General features: G+C 39.8%; 2 protein-coding genes across 5 annotated transcripts; both read right to left on the bottom strand.

Annotated features, from left to right (window-relative positions):
• Positions 1-681: 681 nt before the first annotated feature.
• On the bottom strand, positions 682-5934 carry metrnlb (meteorin like, glial cell differentiation regulator b). The gene is made up of 5 exons (XM_085277552.1): positions 5484-5934; positions 4049-4232; positions 3738-3963; positions 2359-2418; positions 682-1523 (listed from the first exon to the last, which is right to left on the bottom strand). The coding sequence occupies exons 1-5, from the start codon at positions 5576-5578 to the stop codon at positions 1207-1209; spliced, it is 882 nt and encodes a 293-aa protein (XP_085133678.1). The 5' UTR covers positions 5579-5934; the 3' UTR covers positions 682-1206.
• A 2625-nt stretch (positions 5935-8559) lies between these two features.
• On the bottom strand, positions 8560-27238 carry qtgal (queuosine-tRNA galactosyltransferase). 4 transcript variants are annotated; one of them, XM_085277550.1, is made up of 12 exons: positions 26822-27238; positions 25661-25786; positions 25476-25575; positions 24216-24280; positions 23348-23413; positions 22420-22515; positions 18311-18406; positions 17110-17234; positions 14777-14912; positions 14585-14653; positions 14412-14486; positions 8560-12904 (listed from the first exon to the last, which is right to left on the bottom strand). In XM_085277550.1, exons 1-12 carry the CDS (start codon positions 26954-26956, stop codon positions 12824-12826), a joined length of 1170 nt encoding a protein of 389 aa, XP_085133676.1. In that variant the 5' UTR covers positions 26957-27238; the 3' UTR covers positions 8560-12823. The 4 variants fall into 4 exon arrangements, 2 of the variants coding, with proteins under 2 accessions (XP_085133676.1, XP_085133677.1); XM_085277551.1 differs by having other exon boundaries at positions 25670-25786; XR_014892776.1 differs by lacking the exons at positions 8560-12904; positions 14412-14486 and having other exon boundaries at positions 14603-14653; positions 14830-17234.
• Positions 27239-27526: the final 288 nt, after the last annotated feature.

Genomic DNA, 27526 nt, shown 5'->3' with positions numbered 1-27526 from the left:
CTGGCAGTCCCTTTTTATTTTGGCAGACATGCTTCTCCTGCCATTAGGCTACAATTCAAAACTACTCCTACATTAAGTATACAATGAATATCCTGTACCTTTAGGGCTGTACACTGTAAAGGTTTTGTTTAGTATAAACTTGAAAATTTGAGAGAAAAACATTAGCATATTAGTATCTGAGCTACCCGGATTATTATGGTGGAAAATATAATTGCTTCCACTTCTCTCACTCAGTAGTGAACACACACACAAACACACACACACATATACATGTGCAGGGAAAGCAGATGCCAAACAGAACAGTGGCTCATCAAAGCTCCACAGGGGCAGCAACGCCAGCACTGACGCACTGCTGCTCTCCTGCCAGCTAATGGTCACTGAGCACTCATAATAGTTTTTTCTTTTGGTTAGTTAGGTGGATAATAAGTCTTTGTTTGCATCCATGTGGGTGGACAGAAAGCCTGGTAACTTTTGGTCCTTCACTTTCTGTTCCTACTACAAACTTCACTTGTCAGTTGTTTTCAATTATCCGCATGCCAGCCACACTAAGCCCCTTTGTGCCGTGCAGTATCTGACAAATAGTGGCAGATTTGTTAATAAATTATAAACAGGGCCCCTCTATCAGGACATAGAGGTCATACTAACACATTCACAACCTGAAAAACACGCCAAGTGTGTACCTTTTTGGTGAGATAACAACACATATCTTTAATTTCTGTAAATATGTACAGTCCCTTTGAACTCATTAGCAGCACACACACACAAAGACTCACAGAGCTGCGTACTATACACTTCTGTCAGAAGACTCCTAAATTTTACAGAAAGCTTTTTACAAAGCAAACTTTCATTTCAAGAATGAGCAGTATCGTCAAGAGAATAAAAATGTTAACCAGGTAGGCACGAGTTTAAATTTAAGCCTCTCGTTCCTTCTTTCACTCACAGTCACTCATGCACAGATTTACAAACATATTTACATATGCAGTAGCAAAATAAAGCCAAAGGGACATTTCGGTTTAAGTAGCACGTTGGCTATTAAAATGTCATAAAACTGATACGATTCTGAAGACGTAGCCTGTAACGAAAACAATAAATCTGTAAGATTCCTTCCAGTCCCTTATTGACCCATCTTCCAAATTGTAACCTTTGCACGTTTTCTTCGCTGACTGAAGCACTCCTTGTTTAAAATCAGAGCCGAGAACAGATCTCTCAGTTTGTGTCTACTTGACATGGGTTTGTTCCTGCATTTTGTACTTGGATGTACAGCTTTAGAAAGTCTTTGTAGCGTGGTGCACAGCCAAGCCAGGCTTCTCCAAAATGGACAGAGCCAGTCAAAAGATACTCGTCCCCTCCAGGACGCACACTGCACTGTGCAGGAACATTGATACGACCACTCCAACTCCGTCCTCTGGCTCCACCCCAAGCAAACACCCTGCTCTTTTGGTGAAACAGTCGTCTCAGAGTCACTGTCGCCATGGAGTGCTTGTTAGTACCTGGTGCAACGCCTTGGAAGACACCACTGCCAGCTACAGAGAAGGAACAGTTTTAATAAAAGAAAATTAAATCAACAGGTTAAAATTAAATAAACTTCAGAAAGCAATGAAAGCTTCTTTTTTTTTAAAAAAAAAAAACCCAAAAAAACTGCTGTCATAACCTCCCTACCCTGGTGTACTGCTAATATCAGAGTTATATTACTGTGCAAGTCTGAGTCTTTCTGTTGACTGTTAACTATAAATGTTCAAATGAAAAGATGAAGAATGAAGAGAACATTTAGACTAAATCTACATGATTGTCAGATTCATAAAAGCAAGAAAATGCCTCAAGACTACTTAGCAGAACACAGGCTAATGCATTAATGAACACTGTGAGCAAGCGAGATACAATTATATCCCATTACATTTTGTTTAATGTCTGAGTACATTTGTGCTAATTGATATGATTTGTTTACGCAGCAAATCAATGTGATTAGGAAACTGATCAAAGCTGTCGCAGTCTGGGCTGCATGTGCCTACATTTCTGGGAAAGTACGGATCAGCTTGCCGTGTTGGTTTTATGCATATATATATATATATATATATATATATATATGTATATATATATATATATACACATATATATGTGTGTGTAGTTTATGCTATAGCTATGGAGTCATTTTAACACAGTACTATAAATTTAACATAAGAACACTGCACTACATAATTCCAATTTAGTTTTGGTGTGACATTTTCTTTCTAGTTTCTTGAATGGCAATAATTTAATCCAAGGCTTAAATTCCAAACCTTTCAAAGGTAATAAGCAAAGTATATTTTGCAAAATGTGAAATCAATTATTTAATCTGTATGCATGTGGATATTTATTTACCAAAGTCACTAGTACACACAGCCATGAGGACCTCTTCATCTGAACAAGGCTTGCAGGCGACTGAAATTGAAAATATGACAAAAAACAACAACAACACTTTAATAAAGAGCTACTATAAAAAAGACAAACATTTTTCCTTAGTTTGTGTATTTTTATCTAATCTAGTTTCCCATTAATCTATTTCACTCTCAAAGTCTTGGTGGGTTTTTCTTAGATATCAGACATCAAAAGAGGTATAGAGAGCATGTGAATGAAGACAGCAGGTGAGGGAAGAGATATAGCTGGAGAATTACCCCTTGACCCTGCCAGCTATAAAAACAGCTATAAAACACCAAGGCACACTGACACACTCAGACAGGAAGTTTCACTGGGAAGGCTTTCTTCGCTCTCATAAAGATAGTCCAGTGCGACTCTCCACCCACCACAGTTCCTCTCAACACCACTTCCCTCATATGGGTGGGCTACTCAAATTTTCCTGTTCTAATGGGGGTGGCGAAGATCTGCTCTTGATTGACAGCTGGGAGACGATTGGCTGACCCTTGTGCTTGACCCTAGTGAGACCTTTCGATTGGCTTGCTTGTTTTTATATGTCTGGCTGATACAGGGAAGAGTGGGAGTGAGGAAGTGTGTGAGGGGGGTGGGGTGTCAGAAAAGGGGCTACTTCAAGGTGGGATGAAGAAACAAGGGTGAAACAGTAATGAGGCCTCATGCTTACCAAACCTTTTTGCTTTTCCAGCTCTGGTCTGTCAGCCTCATTTCACGTTACTAAACTGCCAGCTATAAGTAACATTTTACCAAGTTACCAAAAGATTGTGGACAATTTGCAAAACCATGTGAAAATTGAGCTGCAATCACTGGGAATTTATTTGAGTTTACATAATACAATGAATATTTGTCCTTTTTCAGTGTTTAACTATCATTTAAAATTAGGAAATTGTCACCGCTTTCTGCTCATTATTTAAATTTTAGATATCATTTCTCACAAGAATGCTCAACATGGATTCTGAGCTTACCAGAATCCATGTTGACATATCAGGTTATTATTGCATCATTAATGAACTGTTCTTTATATAGTCCCTGCTTACAACAAAGTCAATTAATTTTTAATGTTATGTGAAATCAATCTAAAATATTCTGGATTTTATGGCTTGATATTTGAGCAAATAGAGAAATAGGTTTCATTATTTAATCTTTAATGAGTGTTATGAACAGTAACACTGAATACTGGGACTGAGTACTGAATACCGAGAGCTAAGAAAAGTAGCATGCATCAAGAGGAAATGACTCAGCATTACATCAAGTTACCAGAAAATGAATTTCACCAGTCACACAAGAGCAAAACACAAAATAATGAAAAAGAAAAAAATGCAGGCTGTTACCTAAACCAGGTTGCAGATATGGGAACATGTGCATCGCTGGCCCCTGACTGGGCACCAGCTCATACTGGAAAGCTGTGATCCTCCGGCTGATGTCTGCCTGTGGGATAGCCTCCACAAATAGCACCCCCTCTGCCAGGCTGAAACAATGCACTGTTCCCTGAGCCTGGTCCTTTTCTGCCAGCAGCAGCCTCAGATCCCCTGCATGCTCCAGGTACACATGAGAACCCTGAACAAGGTGGGCCAAGCAGACACATTCAGAACTCCTGATTATACACTAAGGCTTGTTTCTCAACATTGGTCTCATACTCTACCTGGGAGTAATCTTGAGGTTTAATGCACACATGGAGACCTGACATATGACCTGGTGAAGACTCTATGTTTGATCTCAGGTTGACAATTATGGCCCCTGTGGGGTAAAGCCACTCTAGAGATCCCTGTGAGCAGCGAAGGTAGACCTGCTCCACATCTCTGCGATGGGACTCATGGCTCAAACCGCTGTAGAGAAAAAGACGATGATTTTTTTTTTTTTTATCACATATGGCTATATAAAAGGACTATAATATAATATCATCAAATCAACCTTTAACCAGTACTACAGAGATTGTACTCCTAGGCTACAGAATCCAGACAACATTTTTGTGGATGTAGAAATTTCTGTAACATGTTTGTTTGTTAATGTATTTCAAACAAGTAAACAATATACAGGTACATTTAATAAAGAAAATAAGAGAGAGAAAAAAATGCTATACCAAATTCAATACATTTCAATATTGCTACCGTTCTGATTCATTTACATGTTGAAAGGGAGTGGGAACGTGCTGGACAAACAAAGTTAAAGAAACATATAGAAGGGATTAAGACCAATGAGGAGAACTCCTGCAGCTGTCTGCCAGCAAATCTCTCACTTGTCTCTTGTGCTGATAAGCCACCTCAGCATCAGGGACTAATTAAGTTGTTAGAAGTTTAAGGCTGATGAAGTTTACAACACAGAGTGTAAAGAACAGGCTTTCATTTTTTATGACTTGGGGACTTGGAGGAGTGATCAAAGGCGCCATGTGGCTGTATTTACTTAAGATAGGAGCTAGATTAGAGACATTCCTGTGATCATGCATACATAAAATCTTAAAGGAAGCATTTTTAGAGAAACTACAGAGAGGAACACTGTCAAAATAAACCAACGAAAATCACTCTTATGATCTGTTTGTCATATTGACACTTTCCTTTTCGAGAGTATTGACTGAGCTAAAAAAAGAAAAAGAAAATCCAGTAAACGAATTAAGGATTAATAATGAAATGTGACGTCATTACATTTCTCAGCAATAACCACAAGCACTTCCAAAACATCTCCTGTTTTCACTGACATTTCTTCCACTTATTTTACTCTGAGCCATGAGGGCTCCTCTTGAACATAAAGTTAAATCTTACTAAAACTACTCATCTAACGCCAAAACCATGCGTAACAACAGAACTGGCTCAAAGAAACACTTATCCTTTTAACACACGGTTGAATTTTCTTTCTTTCATCACTTGTGAAAAACACGGGGTAAGTAAACAGCACATTAAGTCACAAGATTGTTTTAACCAAACCTTAATAATCTACGCCTATATGAATGAACCATGTGTTGTCCGTGCCATCACTTAAAACGGCGCAATGCTTCAAGATTATCAGCCTGACATTCACAAATGAAAAGATATCTGCTCCTGAACTGATATGACCACAAATCCTTTGTTCGTCTCCATCCTCACCTTCCTCGCCAGCTACACTGATCGCTGGAGTACTGTGCCACCGCCCGACACAGCAGCACAGCTGCGACCCAGTGCGCAGCCCACGGCCGGAGCATGGTGGCCTGTCTGCCCCAGCGGTCACCGGATCCCGCACAACCACACAACACCAGACCAGCCCAACTAGCTGCGCGCTCTGTAGCCCCCGAAACAAAAGTATCCAGTTAAAATATCACACAAAAATACTCTTCTGCACGCCTGCGGGCTACATTGCTGGATCAACCGAGGTAAAAGTTGCGACTGAGGTTGGAAAGCATCAGGACAAGAAGTCTGTAAAAGGAGTAGTGCGCCCACAGCAAGACAACAGAGCCTATTCAAAAAAAAAAAAAAAAAAAACTTTCGCTCTGCGAGCACCGCTTCACTGCAGCGGGGGCGCGTGCCAGCAGCTGACTCCGCTTGAGTGACACGCGAGCGCTGACTCCAAACCACTCCCACAGATACACCGGAAAGATATGTGTATGAGACAGAGCTCCAAGCTGAACACCGAACGTACTGGCCAGCTATGCACAGATAAAACTGAACCCACTAACTGGGAATAAACGCTCGTGTTAGTTTGTATGACACGGAAGAATTGATAGATAAAATACAGCAGACACTGACAGTGGAGCGGCAGAATTAAAAGTTGAATACGAGGCACATTAAACCTGTGTTTGCATGTGTTTTCATATATATGCAAACACAAGTTTAATGTGTCATTTCTACCATGGTAAGCACCTTTGCGCTTCCTTGAAGTCCAACAGGTCCCTTATTCTTCTTCAAACTGCTTATGTGAGTGGTTATGTGCATGCCGGCTTTATAAACACATGGATCATATTATCAGCGTGAAAATTAGATCAGCATGCAGGTCTGGAGCAGCAGCCTGATTTTTGCAGCTCCCTCAAACGTCCCCCTTAAAACATGTGAAATAGTCAATGCTTTGCCTTTTAGCGCTTTTCCTCTATTGTCATGTTTTAGGACGTTTAACCCGATTCAAGGACGCACGTGAGTTACTTTATTCTTTGTAACCCTTTTTGCAGTAGCTGCGGCTAATGTCCCTGCGCCGCTGCTATAACAGTCCTGCTGCTTGGTTTCCTCTAAATACAAACCTGTAGAAAAAAAATGACATGAAAAAAACGGTCACATAAGCGTCTGTTTGTCTCTTTGGTGTTTTTCCCGTGAGAAAACAGTCAGAAGGCAAGCATGTTACTGACTCGTCACATTCCCCCGGACAGCCAGAGCAATCTGACGCATTTCGAGAAATGCTGTAACAAACTCCTCTACCCCCCCTCCCCCTCCCACCCTACACACACATTCCATAATGCCTCCCTGTGAAACTGATAAATAAAAATGCCCTTTTCCTTGGATTTCTGACATTAAATTAAATTTAAAAAAAAAATACAGTAAAGAATAACCCTCCTTTGTAATATGAATATTTTGGAATACAAGGCTGTGAAAAAAAATTATTTGGACAATTCTAAACCACAAATTTAGAATAAGCTTATATACACAAGAGGTTCATATCATTTCCATGCGCCACTGTCTAGATGCAGTGTTTACTGTTATTTCTATGTTGGGATTCCCAGGGTAATGTTGGGATCTTTAATGATTTAGGTAACCGTGGTAATGTATTTGCGGATTTATATATGTATGATGTTTGCTTATAAGCCTTTACAAATATTTCTCTCACATATTATGTTTGCACTCGTATTTGAATTGATTTGTGAACAACTGTGTGAATAAACGCTCTCAGAAAGGGCTTATACAAAGTATTACAATATAATTATCGTTGTTAATGAATCAGTAAACAAGTGCTTATCCTTAAAATGCATCTCTCCTTAGGTTTGAAATAGGGGTAGACACTGCCTACACAGGGACTCTCGAGTTTAATCCTGTCACCACCACAGAGGACTCTTTCTGATGTGCTGTTTGACCTCAGATGCTCCTGCACCATGTGAAGTATTTACAGAGCAGCAGAACCTCTGACCTTCTCCCCTGCAGTCACCTGGCTCTTCTCAAGCAGACTGACAGGAGGAACGCCATGTCTGTCTACACTTTTCTTCCTCACTGAGCCAAACACACAATTGCTCTATCTCCCATTACAACCTTTGTGGCCTTTACTTACTTTCTCTCAGTCTTTTTTGGTTTGTTTTTGTTATTAAGAAATCCTAATTTACGCATGGCAGCTTGACAGTAGCTGTTGAATAAAAGGAAGGAACACTGAGCCCACGCCAATGAAACACCACTTCATGCTTCCCTACAAAGGAAGACAGTGAGACAGTGAAAGTGAGGAATATGATTTTTGGGCTGAGCATCTACTTCGCTGTAGACTGTAATGATTTGTTTTCTTATACTGTTTATACCCCGTGTTTGCCTACTGGTGGTGGTCAGAGGGCCCGGTGGCGCCTGTGTCCGGCAGCCTCGCCTCTGTCAGTGCGCCCCAGGGCAGCTGTGGCTACAATGTAGCTTGCTATCGCCAGTGTGTGAATGTGTGTGTGAATGGGTGAATGACTGAATGTAGTGTAAAGCGCTTTGGGGTCCTATGGACTAGAAAAGCGCTATACAAATGCAGGCCATTTACCATATATGCTGAGCAGAATTGTCATCACTACAACTGATCAAAAATAAATAAACACAATTTCTACAAACACAATTTTCTTCTTTCTCGAGTCATTCAATGCAGTGTAAATGTTTAATTACCAGCCAGTAACCTGAGGTACTCTGAAATTTTTTAAATGTTTCATAATTGTCTTGGTTTACACCTATCACCTGGTGCCCGATCCAATTAATTTTGCAGTGTCTTAATGGCCGTAGCTACTGTGGATGTATACACAGAAATGCCAGCATAGTCTTGCACAAGATTATCCATTTCTGGATAGTCATGTCCAAGACTGCATGACTATAGATTTCATATCCCAAAGACATCATGGAGGAAATCAGTATTTGACATTTTGTGGCCTGATTTCTTTCACTGCTAATGATGCTGAGGTCTTAATGGTACATGTCAGAGTAAAAATTAAATTTCAGCTATTATAATAATAATAAACTTTATTTATAAAGCACACTTAAAAACCAAGGGTATGCCAAGGTGCTTAACAAGTAAGATAGAGAATAGGAGGAGGATAATAGAAATAGGACCAAAGCAAGTACTAAGTATGCAAGCAGATAACTGTCACTGATACATAGGAAAGCAACGGGTACAGAGCAAACAAGAATTTAAATGAGCATAAAAGTGCATGATATAAAATCATAAAATAAATATTAACTAGAGGGAAAGGCAAGATTGAATAAGTGGGTTTTTAATCGTGATTTGAACAGTGCAATGGAATCAGATGTGTGGAGGTCGAGAGGAAGGGTATTAGCTTTAAGGACTTGTAAATGTCTAGCAATTTTCTGGCCTTGGTGATCATTTGACCATACATTTGTTAAGAGGTTTACTCTGTACACTTGAAACATTTCATATACCTCACATCAGTGGCCAAATTAGAATAACCAGTTAACCTAACATGTCTTTTAACTCTGGGAGGAAGCTGGAGTACCTGATGTAACACCACACACCTACAGCAAGAACATGCAAACCTCATAAGGAAGGGCTTCTGTGCGGCCAATCAGACCAGCCCAACCAGCTTTGTAGTTACTATTTCAAAGTAGGAATGTACATGCAAATAGATATTTTTCCTTCCACTTCACAGTAGTTCTGTTTTGCTGGTGGTTGTAGCTCAGGAGTTACAGCATGTTTTTTAGTGATCAGATGGATGGTGGTTTTATCTGTGACTGCTCCAGTCTGCATGCCAAACTATCCGTGGGCAAGATACTGAACCCCACGCTGCTCTCTGAAGTCTTCATTTGAGTTAGAGAGAATTTAGACATAGAAAAAAAGGTGCACTGGTGAATGAAGCATGTTGTATAAAGTGCTGTAGGTGCTCAAGAATCGTAGAAAAGGACCTATTTGGTGATAAAATTAACAAAGGTATCAGTTTTTGTTATTTTAGGCCTATAATTGCCATAAAACATGACATTGTAATAATGAAAATGAAGAGCCAAAGTATTTATAGTTAAACAGGCTGCTTTGCCTTCATCATAAGGTTCAAAGACCTTTTGTGGCTCCGTAGAGATTCGATTAAAAATCGAACCGCCCAGTTAGTTGCTTTTAATTTGATTATACGCTGCTATTGCATAACACTTCCAAAGGTAAAACAGATGGTAATTATTGCAAATAGTCAGTGTGCTTTCTCTTTATAGTGCAGCATTTTACACAGCATGCATGTGCATCTCCTTTTCAGACACAAAAACCTCTTCTGGAGGGAGATGTCGAAACAAAGGAATGCTGTATCATTCCAGGTGAATGAAAAAGCCCTCAGTCTCTGACCCGTGACCCCCCTTCATTCAAACACTCCACTCTCTTATCTCTTTTTCTTATCAGCTGCACTGCCAGAGCTCATGCAGCTGTGTAAGAATGCGTGTGTATATTTCTTCTACACACGCGTAGATTTATTTGACCAGTGAGGGCAAGCAGGCTCCAGGGTCGGGGTCATTCGGTCCGCTTGTGTGTGTGCATTATGAGGTCTGATGTCTGCAGAGCACCAGAGTGTATACACTGAGTAAAGCTCTGTTTACTCTCTTTCATAGATCCTCCATTAGAGCTCACTCTGATCATCCACCAAGTGCTTCATCATGAGGGCAGACTGGCTAAAAAGTGCGTTATTTAGACAGGATGCGGTCTTACTTAAACAGCTTGTTCTCAAATATTTTGTGTTCATTCATCCAAAGAATATTACAGTTTTATGACTGCACATACTTTGAATGACGGGTTGCATTCGGAAGCAGATAAATGTTATGTTTCAAATATGCCCCACCTTAAACAAAACGGCAAATCATTTATGTAAAAAACCCCAAATCACATGCAAAGTTTCTCTCTGGAAAAGCCTTGTTGATTAAAGGGAAAATTCACCTCCAAATCATTGTTGTTGTTGTTTTGGGTTTTTTACATTACTTTGGTGTGAGTCACTCTGTTTGGAGAAATCAGCTACAGACGCATTAACCCCTCTCTTGAATATAAAAGAACTAAATGGCACTTTTTTTTATGGAGATCAAAACTGTAAAAACTATACCAGCTGTGTTTATCGATCTGCAGAACAAAGCATACATCCACCTGTTACAAAAAGTAGGCGACAGCTCGGCAGGACATAAGCATTAATGGTGTCCCACACTCAGCTGAGATGTAATATCAGCTAGCTGCACTCTCCTTTTTCGGTGGACATGGACAGTAGAAAGAAAATAATTCCTACAAAAAATCATTCTGTGTTACGGGATTTTTTTAATCACCTAGGTCATTGGTGTGGACACAACAATCTGCCCAGCACACTAAAATGTGCCATTTAACTCCATTAATTTAGCTCTATTATATCAAAGACAGACATTTTTACAGCCGGGGCAACTGACATGAAAACAACAATCTGGATGGATAAAACGCACTCCAGGGTGGAGGTGGAAAATGGGTAAATCTGATTTTGGTTGTACTGTTCCTTTAAGTTTTTGAGTTTAAAGGAGAGAGGGAAGAGGGGGTGTAGATAGAAGCTAGTGGCTAAGTGGATGTGAATCTTTTTTTCTCTGCCCAAACAAAGCACTGTGCGGTGTGGGTGGCAGAGGCAAGGGGCTTTCACCTCAAACCTGACTCACTCCTGCTATTTATCCAACACTAAATCCAATCCTACCTACTAATGTGGTGCAGTGATTATGTGTCACTTTGTGCCTATGATAACAAAGGTAGCGAAAATAAAACTTTGGTAGGGATGACGACCGTTTTTTTAACCATCGCTGCCCTTTAAACTGTTGTGGCCAAATTTACAGTAATGCAAACCACGACGCCAAACCAGCAAACATTGGGGGATATTTTGTGTGGATAGGTCTGTTTACCTTTGGGCAGAAAAACTCCTCACTCTGTGAGGTAACATAAATGTTTTTTTTATGTGTTTACGTATCAAAATTGTGCCCTCTTAAAGAGGTTATTGTTCTTTAGATTTCATAAGAGACCCAGGGAAAGAAAAACAAATGTGAGTTGAATCTGTGTTTGCACATTCTTTGCAGATGTGTGCGTGCATCTGATTTTACACAGTTGCATCAGGGAACAATTGTTAAGAAATGTAGTCATAAAACATCCCACCCTTTATAAATTGTACTTTCTGTCATGACTGCACTTCCCTTTAACTTCAGTTACAAGTTCAAGAATACAGGTTGGCAATTATCGAACTGGCTTCACACAGACTGTGTGATATTTTATTCCTTCAGTAATGAACACTGGCAATGTCCTCTTGCATGATATAGAACAGTCATCTGTAAAGTACAAGGGTTTCAGATCTTCACATTTGTTTCTATCATTTCATATCTTCCCTTGTGCTGCCTCTTTCAGCTCTGGTTCAGTTCATCGTTACTTTTTGCTTTTAAAAGTGTCAGTTTAACATTTTGGGAAATATACACGCTTTTTAATTTAAAATAATAATAAACGTGTCAGCAGTCAGTCAGCTTAGCTTAGTGTATTATCACAGCTAAACCTGTTGCATGCGTATTTCAGGGAGTTCCTTTCTCAAGGCACAAAATAAAGGGAGGAGAATATTTAAATCAAGCATCCAAACTATTTTAATAATGTTTACGACATGTCAGTAACTGCTTGCGCAGCTATTTAATTCTGAAAAAAATCAGGTCTTATTTTTTGCGCTTGATATTGAAATGAACTTAGTGCCTTTTTTGTAAATCAATAAAATAACCACACCTTGGCCTGTTTAGTAAATCTGTCCCCACCTTTGTAAGACACTAAATTGTTTTGTTTCCATTTGACCTGTTATGTACATTTTTGTATGTATTAAAGATGAGGAGACTCAAAGGTGTTAGGCTGTAATTGTTGTTAAATTAAGCTATGTTAAATTTCACTTGGTTTTATATTTTCTTTTTTGTAATATATGAGTCTGGTATCAACCATTACTCATCACTCAGCAAGAAATGTGGAATTAGCCTTACAAACCTTTGTGCTATGCTTAAGGAGAGGGTCAGAAAAAGTCAGAGCTGGGATATCCTGTTGTGACTTTATTAGCCGATATATCAAAGTGAAACTACAAAAAATGGCATTTAACCCATTTTAAGACTTAAAATACACGACAGCCATCTCCTACCCTCATCTTTGTAAATGTGCACTTATTTCCAGTGTTCACTCTTTTCCTGTTATTACCTGCCTACTTCTCAGTTTGCATATATGTGAAAGTGACGTATTCCTCTGCATTCCACTGCCTGTTAACCTGCAAGCCTCCTCCAGTCTTCCCCATCTCCCTGAACAGTCAGTTGAAGTGGTAATAATCTATTCCTTCCTTCAGCTGCAAAGAATTTAGATTTTCCTCCAGGTTGCCTCCAGTCATGTCCTACGAATGAAAAGATGCCACGAGAGAAAGAACATTAACAGAAAACATCATGGCAGGCCACAGTTTCTACAACACAACTTTCATTCACAAACATCATCATTTTCTTTCAAGTGTGGACTAATCAGCCATCAGGGTTTGTGGACTTCAGAATTCTTTTGACTTGGTATTTCTTACTTAAAGCAGCAGCAAGCAAGAAGGAAAAGGAAATAAATAGTGAGAAAACAACCTTTTCCTGCAGCTTTGTCTTTAAACTGGGGGGAGGGGGGGAGTGTCACTGTGTCATTGAGCTTTTTACATAGCTAGCTGTTACCTTTGATTGCATGTGAAAGTAAGGTTAACAGACTAACTATGCAAGAAAAGAATGACATGCTCGATGTGCATTTTGAAGCTGATACAGTAGAAATGTTTCTGAAATGCTGATATTAGCACATTTATTGCACTTATCAGACCATCTTTGACACTCTTGTTTTGATAGATTTACTCCTTTTTTTTCTTTTGTTTTCCAGTGCAGGCAGCTGTTGCTAATGTTGGAATATCAAATTTTCCTGCAGGATTTTCTGCCACTCAATCAGGCATTCCTTTATATGAAGGAATGCCTGATTTGAACAACAGTTTTTTGGAACATCCCGTCTCTTGTGAATACCAAACTCTCCTATCAAGGGCCAAATTTTCAAAATCCTGAACAGATCCAAGAGGAGTTGCAGAAGTCTTGTTTTTGAGGCTACTTGAATTACAAAATGCTAAAAGGTCCTTATGGAATTTGACCAATGATAGAAAAACATGATAGACTCCCTCGGCTTTAAGCCAAAAGAAATACAACAATAAATGTTTGACTAAACTAAAGGAATTTAGGTTGAACCAGAGTCTTTGAGAAAAGTTGAAATCAATATATTTGCTGATAATAAATATTTGACACCTGGGTGTAAACCCAGTGTGATTGAGTCCAGGTGTTTGTTTATGTGGATGTCATAGAGAACAAGAGAGAGAATGATTGGGTCCAGGTCTCCATCTCCTCCGACTCTGATTACTTCTCCCAATTCCCATAATTGAGCAATTAGTAGACCCCTGAGGTGGGGTGGGGTGGGGGTCACCATAGATTTGAATCTGAATTTGGCTGTGTGATAAATAGATATTATGTGATTTAACTGCCACAATGGATGTGTGTGTCATTACATACTGAAAACCAATGAATAAAAAGAAACTGCCATTGTTCTAGGTAAAGCCTATGTGTACTGCCACGATCTGGAGCATAAAATGCAAACCATGATGTGTTATATGCAAACACAATAGTGGCAAAAACATGTAATGTTTGTACAAGCATCGTGTGATCAAAGATCAGGCTGCTGTCTCTACCCATTTCCTGACAGCCTCTCCTGTGTTTGTGTGTGTTATGTCGTGCAGTGGGCACACGCCCTTCATCATTATGTTGTTAACATAGATTACAGACCTGAGGAACAGATGGTCAGAAACAGCAAACATACAACACACAAACATGCTTTTTGCTCACCAGTTTGACACAGATGATGAAAGGAGCGGAGGCGTTTTTGTAATGCAGAACTTGAATCTTTGGCTTAGGCCTTTCCTAGAAAGATACGGGAACACGAGAGAGGTTAATAAAAAATAAATCACTGGAATAAAGCCATCTTGGAGACCTGTTTAATGTAACAAATATGATCTCACCTTGGACTCCTCGTATGTATAGAAGCCTTTCTGGATCTTGTTCTCATCCACATCACAGAAAGCCTTGACCTAAAATAACAGAATGACACTAATTTCAAACACGCATTTCACAACTTTTTTCATTATCTGTATCTACTGAGACACAGGAAGCAGGTTGATTTGGCTGGTTATTTCCATCTGAAGGCAACATACTTTCTTCTGATTGGCTGGGCTAAGCGATCGGTACAGCTTTCGGCCTTGTTTACCAGCGTTCCATATGGTGAAGGTCTCCCATTGGCTGAGAACTCTCTCCTGCAGGAAGTCTACTCGCAGCTTCCAAATAGTCTCTCTGTGAACAGAGTGGCCAGAGAAGTCTAAATTAATCAGACTGTCACTGGTACAACTCCGAGATTCTTTTTATTTAGTGTGGGGAAAGAAGCAGTTGAATCTAAGCAGCAGGTTGAACACTTTCAAGGAAGCTGAAGGTCTTGGGAGAAGCTCCCCTCTGAACCCGTTTAACAGTTTCTGGGGTTTTTTTGTTTGTTTTTTAGAGATTTCTCTCTGGAAGTCCCACTCTGACCACTTGTACTTGCGATTTCACACTGAGGCTCAAAGAGCAAGTATCACCTACTGAGTCAAAATGAGCAAACTTTCACATTATGAGTCACTACTAGTGACATGAGCTGGCTCTTAGGCTATGAGCTAAGGACTAAACAACAGCTTTCAGTAAAAGACTCTACGAGTATGTTTGTTGTGTATTTGACTTTCCTAGATTCAATTAATCTCCCACAAAAAAAAACAAAGACTTCTACTGTAACTCCTTAAAGTGGCTGAGGAAGAATATTTACCATTGGTGAACTGTAACATGTGCTGTAGTCAAAATACATCAAAACCACTTGTTTCCCTCTTCTCTTATTACCTACCCTTCTCGCCAGATCTGAATCCCTTCATCCACTTCCCCAAAAATTAGATTTAAGTTGAGCAGTCGTCATTTACACTGACTGCAAAAGCTCTGGGATTAGAGGAGGAGCAAGTGTAAGGGTACAAAACAGAGCTTCCAATGACCGATCGAAAAAAAAGCAGCTGATGAAATGTTGGTCAGTTTGTTTACAACCGGTCTGATTGAGACAGCCTAACTTAGTTGTGCTCTATTGTAAATGATCAGTGAATACAAATGAAAGCTAAAGCTACAAATTTAAACCATCCTTTCGGTGTCATACAAAGCGGCAAGTACTACATTTATTAAGTTGTGATCTGTTGCTTTAAGTAGATGGAAAATTTTATGCATGTAAATTAGTTTGACTTCCTGTAACCTCTGCACAACTGTGTACAGGGTTCTCTCTCTCTCTCACACACACACCCTCAAGATTAAATCTGTCTATGTTTACAAGCTTAACCCCCTTCTACTCACATTTTAAAACAAAGGCACTAATAATGAGAAATCAAGCAGACATTCTCAGAAAGTGCTTCACTCTCATCTCTTGATGCGAACTTCTTACTTTTTTAAGCACTGGGCCTCATATGGCAAGCAAACCCGATTCCACCATCATCGTGGAGCTCGGGTGGTCTCCAGATTCCTTGGTTATTATGCATTCTCTATACAGGCTTTGATTCTAAGGCAGGGCAGCAATATGGTAGAGATTAACTACACACAAACCTTTTCATCTCATTTACAAACAGTGCATTTCTGTGTAAGTAAGCCTCCCAACTCAGTTACTTTTTGGCAGTATCTTTTAAAAGACTTGACACCTCACATTTAGCACATCTACAATTACATGCATGAGCAAGATCGACGTAAATAGACAAAAATAAGATAATGGTTTCATTTCACTAAAGAGAGGAAGTAAGTAGGCAGTACATGGGAAGGGGTTATAAGAAGTAGGGGAGAGTGGAAGGCAGCTAGCTTGAAATAGATCTCCAAAAATAGATGATAGATGAAGACAGAGGAGGATGATTGGTGAAGGAGTGCGTCAACACGGGCAGATATACGAGCACTGGTTAGACGCAAGGGAGAAAGGAAGGAAAGAGGGAAGGAAGGTGGGATAACAGGAAAGAAGGGATGAAAGGTTAGGCAGTGTGAGTGGAGAGAAGGCAGGAAAGATCTTTTTCTTTGGTGTGTTTTAGATTTAGAGACAGACCCACACACCTGCAGAGACTGCATGCTGATGCACAGGCAACAGCAGGAATGCACACGTGCTCACACACACGCGTGCACGCGCGCACACACAACGCTACGCAATATGTCAAACATTTCTGTTCACAACGCAATCCGATTCCCTCCCAGCACCACTGGACAGATACTGAGCATTCCACAGAGAGAAGAAAACGCATAGAAATTCCTGATTCATACGCTGGGAAAGTGACTGAAATTCCACAAACTCAAGCTTACTAAAACACGTGTCTGTGTATGTGTGTGAGTATATCTGTGTGTGAGCTCTGAGAAAATCTGGGATGCCAGTGGGCAGCTGTGAGTAGGTGGAGGATCAACACCATGTCCAAGTATGTGTGTGTGAATGCAGCTGAAGAGGAATGATGGTTGGACTGACTCAGTTACGGAGTGAGTGGCTGCTTTCTCATGATAACGATATATCAGCAGGCACTGGTCAACCCGGAACAGACCCCCACCATGACGAAGACTCTGGTAAAAAAAGAGAAGATCCTCTGGGACTCCCTGGAGACAGAGAAGAAGAATTATGGTATGATATGACATATGCCCAAACACAGAGAGCTGCAGCTAGGCCTTACCTCCACTAATCCGAGTCACTAAACTGAACCTCCTGAATATTTGGTGCTTTTTAAACTGAATTGTCTGACAAATAAGATGACTTGGTATGCGGCTAAATAAAGACCATCTAGTCCATGTTGGAAGTGCTAGCTGATAACTTGCCACACTACCTTCTAGTCTGAATCTTGTAAATTCTGATTCCAAAAATCCAATATAGCAACATTTAAATGCTAACATTAAGGGTTCCTTTCTTCTTTTAACAACAGTCCACAAATAAGGAGTAGACCAGTTGCTGGATGTTTGGGAGATTAACGTGTTGCACTCTTATCTGATATAAGACTCCAGCTGGTTAACAGTCCTGGGTGTTGTCTGTCCTGTTTGTAGTTTCATGATTTTTAGCAACACTTACTTTTCAAGCCTTTCGTAAACCCTGTCCTAACCTTTTGTGTTGTTATGCTCACTTTTTCATGGAACAGTAAAATGACATGATATATTTTCAGTGTTCTATAATGAATAAAATATGGATTTACGGGATTTGCAAATCATTCCCTTCTGTTTTTATTAGCATTTTCCACAGCGTCCCAGCTTTCTTGGATTTGGGCTTATATATCAGATATCAAATGTATTTTTGATAGTGAGAACATTTAACAATTGTGTTTTTAGCAGTGTGCTAGATGTGAGAAAGGAAAACGTCAGGCAAGGTTTCAGTTGGATTTTCACAGAATTTCCTAGTTTTCATGTGTGAAAACAGCTGATATGAGTAGGGGTGAGAAGTCGAATGCTTTAAAGGATGTTCTTATCAGCTGCTCGAACAGTGTCTGAAAACTCCTCCGTTTCCACACCTTTTCATCTGGGTAATTCTTTCTGACATTCACAACCAATTCATACATTCAAGAAGTGACAGGTCAGGTGTATAGAGGTGACCGATCACTATTATTTCTGACATTTGGTGAGTCGACAAGAGCAACAAAGTGGGTTTGTGAACACCTGAGAGAGTCAGTTTGAGTAATAGGAATGCTTACCTTGCCTCCCTCATCAAACGGCCCAACTTTCTGATACCATTCCCGTGAGCAGAACCATGTTGGCATGACAACACTGGGCCCATGGGAGGTGTACACCTGAAACCGACAAACTGTTAGAATTTCATAAATTTTCAGTTTGTGGCAGATCTGTAGGAGTATATTCTGGTCAATAACCTAATAAAGAGACAATATACAGTGTCATATTAGCTACACACCGTCCAACTTAAATTAATTGTTTGTGTTGCTGTGCTTGAGATTCATTTGAAAAAGTTTTCATGCACATTTTTATTCAAGAATGTATCTAATGCATCTGGTTTTACACGTTCTTACCTTTAGCTCACAGGGTGCCAGGAGGAGCACAGGCAACGTCAACACATTTTTAAAAAAGTTTTTTCTTGTGCCACTTTCAGTAAATAAAGGTTATTAATTACTATGTTTTTATTTTCTTATACTATTTCTGTTATTTCACATTGTGCGAACTTTACTGGATGGATTTTGAAGCTACTGGCTCTGAAAAATTTCGCAATAGTATTTAAGCAACAAGCTGCACTCAGGAGAAGTTTAGTTCTATTCCTGAAAACAAAATAGGTTAGAGTGCAGCCACATGTGCTTTCTTAAAGCAGTGTGTGTGCTTCCTGAAGTGTGCAGGGGAAGGATACACATTTCCATCCTCTCGCATATGATTCTTTGACTAATGAGTTTGTTTTGGCTTCTCCTCGTTTCTCTGACCGCAAAACTCTTTTAATACATCAGGATCGGATTATGTCCACTATATTTCTTTCTCTTTTTACAGATGCAGGCCCCCAACTCATTTGTTACACCAGCACCCAGCCCCCTCTCAGTTCCCCACCCCTGCTTGTTCCTCATCTCTGTGTGCATTTTGTAACAGTAATATTTTTGCATATTGAATCTAAAGGTCATTTCAGGTGGTCCTACTTCCCTCTCCCACTACATCACTCTGTCTTACACACTGTGTGCATATGCATTTGTATTTGTGTGATTGTTCATGGTTGAAGTGGAAATACTACTGCGTAACAGAAATGCATCACAGATGAAAATAATTGTGCAAAACATCTGGATCCAGGCAGTTGAACAGCTGGACAGAATCTGGAGTGTATGAGTGTGTGTGCATGTGTGTGTGTCCGCCTACGTGCATCTCTTTGCCTTTCTGTAGTAATATTGCAACATTTTGCAGATGTAAGCTGTGGCCAAAAGCATGAATAAGAGACCAAGTTCTGGGAAAGACTGAGAGCATTAGGGTGAACGTGAGTAATCAGAGGGGTAGAGAACATTTTAGACAACCATATCTAATGCCCTACAGATGAATGTTAGAGTAAAAGAAGCAGTGCTCAATGTAAATTTTAAAGTTTAACTCGGTTAAGTCCAGTTTCCTTGTCAAGAAAGTAAAAGCAAAGGCAGATAGAGTCAAGAAAGAGAAGGGGAAGGAAAAGGAAAAGGAGCGGCTTTTAAGACTGCAGAATCAATGTATGATCTCATTCTCATGCTCCATGAAACTTAATATCATATAAATATCCTGGAATGTCTGCTAAGGAGTTATGCAGACCTTGTGTGTGTGTGTGTGTGTGTGTGTGTGTGTGTGTGTGTGTGTGTGTGTGTGTGTGTGTGTGTGTGTGTGTGTGTGTTAGGGAGAGTGAGCCAGTCCAGGTTGTCTTGTATCCTTAGTGACAGCGTGTTTTGTTAAGTCAGAAACAGCAGACTTCCATCTCTTCAAAAACAGACATACTTCCAGGGGTTTTACTTTTATATCACTGTTTTTTTTTATTACTTCGTGAATAATGTAACTTTTTAAAAACACACTGGGTAAATATTTTCACTTGATCACATCGTCAAAGAAATTCTAAAAAAATGTTCCAATACTTATAGTGTGAATAAGTATTGGAATTTGCCTATTTAGAGCAATTGTATGGCAAACACAAGTGGACACAACTCTCAAATCTTGCCCACTATATTTGATTATGAGTACAAGCATAAAGTCATAAATTACAGCAAAAACGTAGCCAAGCTGGTCAAGTGACCAAATGCTTTCATGGCTTTGAGTGATTAGTAAGGCTCATGATTAGTTCATAGTTCCTCTTGCCAGGGCCAACAGCTTGTGCATCTGTTATGCATCTATCAGGGTGTATTCACTGGTTACCTTATGGCTTCCCATCTATGATGGGGGCCGCAGAGAACGTACATGTTTTTAAGAACAGGCTCAAGACCCACCTTTTTAATTTAGCTTTTACTTAGCGTTTATTTATTTTATGCTTATTTATTCTATCCTGTTATTCTATTATTAATTTAGGATTTACCTAATATTTGTTTGATTTTATTCTTATTCATTTTTTAATCTTCTTATTCTATTTATATTTATATTGTATCCTGTTCTTATTTATTTTATCATTTTACCCTATATATATTGTATTGCGTCATATCTCCAGTGTTTCCTCGGAGGGCGCTCTCTGCACCGGGGCTGTTATTGACCGTGGCTGCTGGGTCTCTGGGGTCCTCTCAGCCTGGCTGGGGGGCTCCTTTGCCTCCCTCCTGCTGTGTGCCCAGCCTGGAGGCTGCGGTCTGTGACCGGCTCCCGGTGCAGACGGCTCCCTGTTATAGTGTTTCCTCACTTGGCTCATGCGAGCCCAGCCCAATTTTTACTCTTTAAGTGTGCGCGTGTGTGTATGTGTGTGTGGGTGGGGGGATATATGTGTATTGAGAGTGTGGGGAGTGAGTTGGAGGGTGGGGTGGGCTGCTTTTAACTATGTAAAGCACTTTGTGCTACATTTTCTCTGTATGAAAAGTGCTTTATAAATAAAGATTGATTGATTGATTGATATGACAGAAATCATAATTTCATTAATGTAGTCAGCACTTAGGTCAAGAATGTTTAACACCATTACCTTTTATGTCTTTATGGAGCCCTTTACCAATGAATTTGGAACTTACATGTTACTGTCATCATAGGACAATTAGAAAAAGACTGAACAAACATGGCTTATTTGGCTTATATCCCTCTAAAAAGAGCACGGTAGAAGAGTCCACAATACTAATAGAATAATGGAGATTTTATTCATAATGCACAGTGTCAGATTTGATGAAAACCTAATATAGTATATCTGCACAAACATCTCATACCTACTGACATGCACCCTGGTGGAGGGATGATGACCTGGGCTTGTTTTGCAACCACAGGGCGCGGGCACCTTGAGTAGACCATAAAGTCTTTGTATACCAAAGTATTCTAGAGCTAAATGTAAGACTAACCATCCAACAGCTAAAGCTTGGCCCAAATTGGGTCACGCAACAGGACAATGATCCCAAACACAGCAGCCAAGAAGAAGCAACGTGCTGCAATGGCGCAGTCAAAGTCCCAACCTCAGCTTGATTGAAAGGCTGTGGCAAGACCTCAAGAGAGCCGTGCATAAGCAAATGCCCACAAACCTCAATGAACTGAAGCAACGCTGTAATGACAAGTGGACCAAAACTCCTCCAGAATGATGTGAGAAAACGATGAAGTCATACAGAAACCAATTACTTCAAGATATTGCTTAAAAAGGTGGCTCTACAAGCTACTGAATCACAGGGTTCATATATATAACGAGTCCTTTGGCATGACTGCAGATGCCGTCAATGTATGAAATATAACAAGGAGCACAGAAACAGTTTGAAGCTTGTAGGTTTATTGAGTAGTGAGCTACCTGTTTTCTTATTTTTTCTTATTTTTTTTAAATGATGTACTCAATTTTTCAGACAGCTTTACAGTATAATAAAACTAAAGTGCTTGTGTATGATGATTTGGTAGCTGCACAAGGCTTTCTACACAAAGCTCAAAACTTTTACCAGCTTCCACTACAGGCTGCCCTCAGCAGACAGCTGACACTGGGGTCTGTTTCCTCTGCTGGGATTGTGATAGACAGAGAGGTCAGGAGTGATGCAGCATCCTCTCTCCACTCCACAAACACATTTCCGTGGAAACTGCGTACAGCAGGTATGTATCCTGTTTCAAACTGACCTAGTAGCTGCCTGTCACGTGACCTCACGCATTCACATATGCATGCGAAAACACATTAGTCGGCAATCAAAACATGCTCCGCTAAGCTGCATTCATTTACCTGTGTGATGAGCTGGTCCTGACTGAGTGTGTTGATCCAGCGAGTGTAACGCTCTGTAGATCCTTCCGGTACTCGCTGGACTCTGCAGCCAATCAGCTATCATGGAAACACACATACACAACTTTGTGAGTAAAATAAAAAATTTCACTCCAAGAACCACCCAAAACATTTTCAATCATTTTAGACAAAATTCTGTATCAGAGAGCTTCTGTGTTTGTTTTTTTTGTAAATCGAGCTGCACAAATTTCCAACGATTTGAGTAATTATGCTTCAGATTGAAGGCTGAGTTTGAAATATTAACTTGATTTTGAAGTTTAATAGAATTGTTTAACATATTTTTTTATTTCAGATAATAAAAAAACTAAGATATTATTGGCAGAATAACTAATAAGTCATCTAAAAGTTCTAATACATTTCACCCAAATAATTCAAACTACTGCTTCATATCGTGTTTCCTATGAGACATATTCAAGCAAAAAAAGGAAAGAAAGAATTACATCAGAATCAGAGGATACATAAAGAGAGATTATAGAAAACTGAAAAACAAAATACGGGTCCCATTTTTTCACCTACAACTATAAAAAAATTACAGTTGGAACAGAACCAGGCAGGCTGTTTATGGAGGACAGCAAGCCTGCTGTCTCTATGCTGTCGCCCTTATTTTCCACACACACATGACCTATAACCCCTGACCTGCCAGGTCAAAGAAAGCATCAACACCGGATACTCACTCTGTTCTACATGCCAACTGTACAGCAGCACGCGCACGCATGCACATGCTCACTCTTACAAACAATATCTTTTTTGTTGTTGTTGTTTTCATTTTAACACTGATAGTCAGAGGGAAAGGTAGAGAGGAGGAGGAAGAGAAGTGAGAAGAAAAGATAGGGAAGGAAGTGATTAAGCAAACGCTTAAGAGAGAACTTACAGTGTTTTTGTGCAAGACGGACGCCTCATACTGCAGACGAATTCTTTGGGGCAACATAATGTCATCCTAAAGTTAAGAAAATAATTATTTTAAATGTCTATGCCAATAACATGTGACAACAAATGGACAATACACACAATTCTTTTTCATTTGCACTTAATGAACTATATTAGAGCTTGGTCAAAATGGTTTAGGTTGAATTTTCTATTGTTAGTTTTGACAATTTTAGCATTTTAACATAAAAAACAATTTTTTAATAATCTCGGAGGGTCTGTCTAACTGCAATGATAGATAGAAAATAGGCAAAAAACTTGATGTACACAGAACAAGAGTTTATCTTCATAGCGTGGTTGAGATAAAGGCTGTATTTAAAGTTTAAGAGGGTAAAATATATCAGTATATCAGCATTACCAGAAAAAGAGTCACAAGAATAAACAGAACTAGTTGACTGCTTTCAGATAAACCAATCTCATAGGCACTGAGTGTTTTCTGTGAAAAGTTAGCAGAAAACAGCCAAGTTGATATGATGCGACTCCGAAAGATAAGAACAAATATAGCCAGAGGCGATCAGAGGTTGGAAGATTGTCAGATGTTTGGAGCTTTCATTTTTGGCTGTGTCAGATGAGTGTGTCAGATGAGTGTTTCAGATAAGCAGCTACAAAGCACTGTGTCAAAAACAGAGCTATCCTAATCTAACTTAAACTTCTCTTTCATGTTCATGTTTAGCCCATCAGTCGGTAACTTGACTGCTGAGATCTGTGTTTGCATGTATTTTCTGGATAACTGAACACCCCGGTATGATTTCATTATTTTGGACATACTATTGTATGTGTTATGAAAGATATGAAGCACACTTGGTCACACCCACCGCATCCTGAAAGCACAAGTATTGCCCACGACTCTGACATATGGCCTTATTCTTTGCATATCCCACTGAAAGACAAAAGAACATTTCATGCTTATTTGTTCTTACGGTTTTAAGTATGTCTTTGTGAGACAGTTAAATGTGTGCTTGGATTCTTAATGAACTGTCAAACCAGACAACATGAAAAAGCGCTGCCGGTGTGTAAGCGCTTAAGTAAAGGCTCATTTATTACATTTCTGCTAGCTTGAGGGCTTTCAAATGTACTGAAAATTGTAGCGCATTGAAATGTGTTGCACTACGTTACAATGCACATTCTACAAATAAGTAAGAGACATGAACTTAACACATCCATCTGAAATCAGTATAAATTGCTGCAGAGTACCAGTTCCTGTTTCAGTCACGGAAAAAAAAGTCTCTTAAAGGTTGCACTGTATTTCTGCACTTCTCCTTAATTAAGCATTCACAAGAGTAAGTCCAACACTCATCACAGAGTGGAAGATTTTAAGGACCAGATCTTAAACGGCCCCTGATAAGCTGTTGCACCAATGGAAACTGACTTATTGTCTGAACTGCTTATTTTAATACAGTGGGCTGTATACAGACCTCGCTACCAACTGTGTAACGCTTCTGACAGTCACCAAACAAAGTAAAAGTACTTCAAAGCCTGTTGGACACAATTTCAATGAAACATTTTGTTCAACCCAGTAACCCTCGTGAAATGCTGAACGTGCAGATTCAGTGCAGCTGATCCCACTACTGATCAGCAGGGCCCAGAGTATAAAGACTGTTAGAAATGGCTCATTTACTGCCAGTAGGCCAATTTGGCAGCATTCAAGCTGCCTTCTTGTTAATGAGCTCAGTAGCTTTCACCGTTCTTTGGAGATTGTGTTTGGTTGAACTTTTGCCTTTGTTTTTGGTTGTTTCAGCATAAGGGCTGCTGCATGGCTGGTCTTTATGTCAACCATGTTCATATAAACTGATTTTACATGTAAATAAATCCCCCTTCTTTCACATACTTTCCATTTCTCCCCAGAAACTTGTCAGTACTCACCTCAGACGTGGTTTATTCTGGGGAATGTAACAATGGCTTTCATTTGATATCATTAGCTGCCACAAATGGTGATAGGAACAACTGGGAAGATGTTACGGGAATTATGAGCATCTACTAGCATTAAGGCCTTCATGTTCAACTACAAAATAAAGGTCACATAATTTGATTGGGAGCGTGGACTGACTGCTGATCATATCCCAAAAGTTACTGACCTCCTTTAGGTTGTTCAGAGTTGTGACCAGAGATCACCACTGAGATGCCCTTTGCCTCTAGCCTCTCCCTCCAACCTTCCACCACTTTTTTCGAGTCATCCTAAAAGACACGCACATGCATAAGAGTTAAGTGATGTCTCAAACTATGAGACAATGTATTCTTTCACTTGTGTAAATATGCCTACAAAACCTACGGTGCTTGCGTCATCAAACACCGACAGCTCCATGGATCCAGAGAAATCTTGGACCAATATGGCCTGCAGACATTCATCCAGCCAGCATGATGCATTATACACTGGCATGACAATACTCTGAGTAAAGAAGACACAAATAGAAAGTTTACACTCAGTTCAACTGCTGCTTTGGCAACCACAAAAACAACAATCAAGCAGGATGGTATAAACTGGAAGTGCAGGAGGGAAGTGATCTTGAAAATGAGTAAAATTGCAACTGTAGCACTTCTTTAATCAAAAGGGCATGGAAATAACAAAAGTCAAACTCCTATATAGTAAGTAAGTTGAAATTGCCAGTGTCTATATGTACAACGTTTCCAGTATATTAGGCACAACTTGGTTCAGACCAATCAAGCAGCTTTCTAATATTATACTGAACCTGTTACAGCTGCCAAAATAACTGACACAACTAAGGTATAGACTTGGGACATGTGGGGGTATAAGTGGTACTTGGTGCTGATAATTTGGCAGTGGGTCCTGGATTTCTGGGGTGGGATCTCCATCAATCTGGCTTGTTTTACAGACTTCATGTCAATCCTTCATGGGGTAAGAAACTGGGCAAACAATTTAGGGACTTTTTCATTTTTAATGGAACAGTTTTGTTTTGCTTTTTCCATCTTGTCATTAGGTGCCCTGTGCTGAATTGGAGGCCGTTGATGTTGGGGAGTGCTTGGTTTGCGACAACATTTGTGTGGGTGTCAAAGTGAGAGTCACATAAATACCAGCACTCAATGTTTCCGAGTGCATTACACTGTAATATGTGGTTATTTTATTCATCTGTCCATCTACTGTTTAAATACTGTGGCTGACTGGTGTAGCCCAACAGATGCCACTTTCATTATTAGGATCTGTAATGGTTTCCCTAAAATAACTATAGCAAATATTTACGTTTCAAGCCCTGTATCTCTAGAAGACAAGCCTGTTGCTCTATTAGTTTGCTCTTAACAAATTAAAACCGCAAGTAAATGCCACACCACCGAAATAGAGACGAGGATAAACCTGTATACTCGGTAAACAAACTATTTAGGGTGGTAATACTGGCCATATCACTTTTTATAACTTTTACTCTCCTTAATGTCGATATCGACATTAAATTGAGTCATCATCACCCACCACATCCACAGTGCTCTTCTCCACCTCCCGCTCTTTGCCTCCTGTCAGTGTTTCCGTGGTGCGTAGCCGCTTCGGCGGGTTCATGTCGACCTCTGACTCCCTGACCTGCTGCTCCGTGTCCTCGCTACGTCTCATGGGGCCAATATAAAAAGTAGCCAAGCGACCGCTAACTCGAGGGTATAGAATATAAGCTATAAGAAATGGTTACAAATGTGTGTACATGTACAGAAAGGCAGGCAGACACGCGAAATCCACGTGGATTAAAACAAAGCCATTTTAGGACACTTCTCAACATGAAGTGGACCCATTTCTACTACAAACATCACCTAAAAGGTCTCCTGTGAATTTTAACAGCGGACATCGTGACAATTTATCCTAAAGATGTAGCTCAAACCCACAGTGTTGCTAGCAGTTTAATAACTTCCGCAAATAATGACTCCCGGACGCTCATTGGCTCATGCAAAACACGGACAGACACCGGATTCGCTGCGGTTCACTGTCAATCATCTAAAGCGGTGACGTAGACGAAGCGTATGTATTGCTGTTTGTTTGAAGATACCGCGTTTCTGAAAACATGGCACCGGTAAAGTGTAGGATGAGGCTTAATTATTAAACAAACTGTCTAATTCAAGCTATTGGGATATTATTGGGATATATTTTGCTGTGCTTGTTATATATATATATATATATATATATATATATATA

The sequence above is a fragment of the Mchenga conophoros genome, linkage group LG6, assembly GCF_057382185.1.
Source record: "Mchenga conophoros isolate Kocher_MC1m ecotype Shallow Benthic linkage group LG6, M_conophoros_male_GT1.1, whole genome shotgun sequence".
Classification (NCBI taxonomy): domain Eukaryota; kingdom Metazoa; phylum Chordata; class Actinopteri; order Cichliformes; family Cichlidae; genus Mchenga; species Mchenga conophoros.
This window is presented reverse-complemented; position numbering and strand designations above follow the sequence as displayed.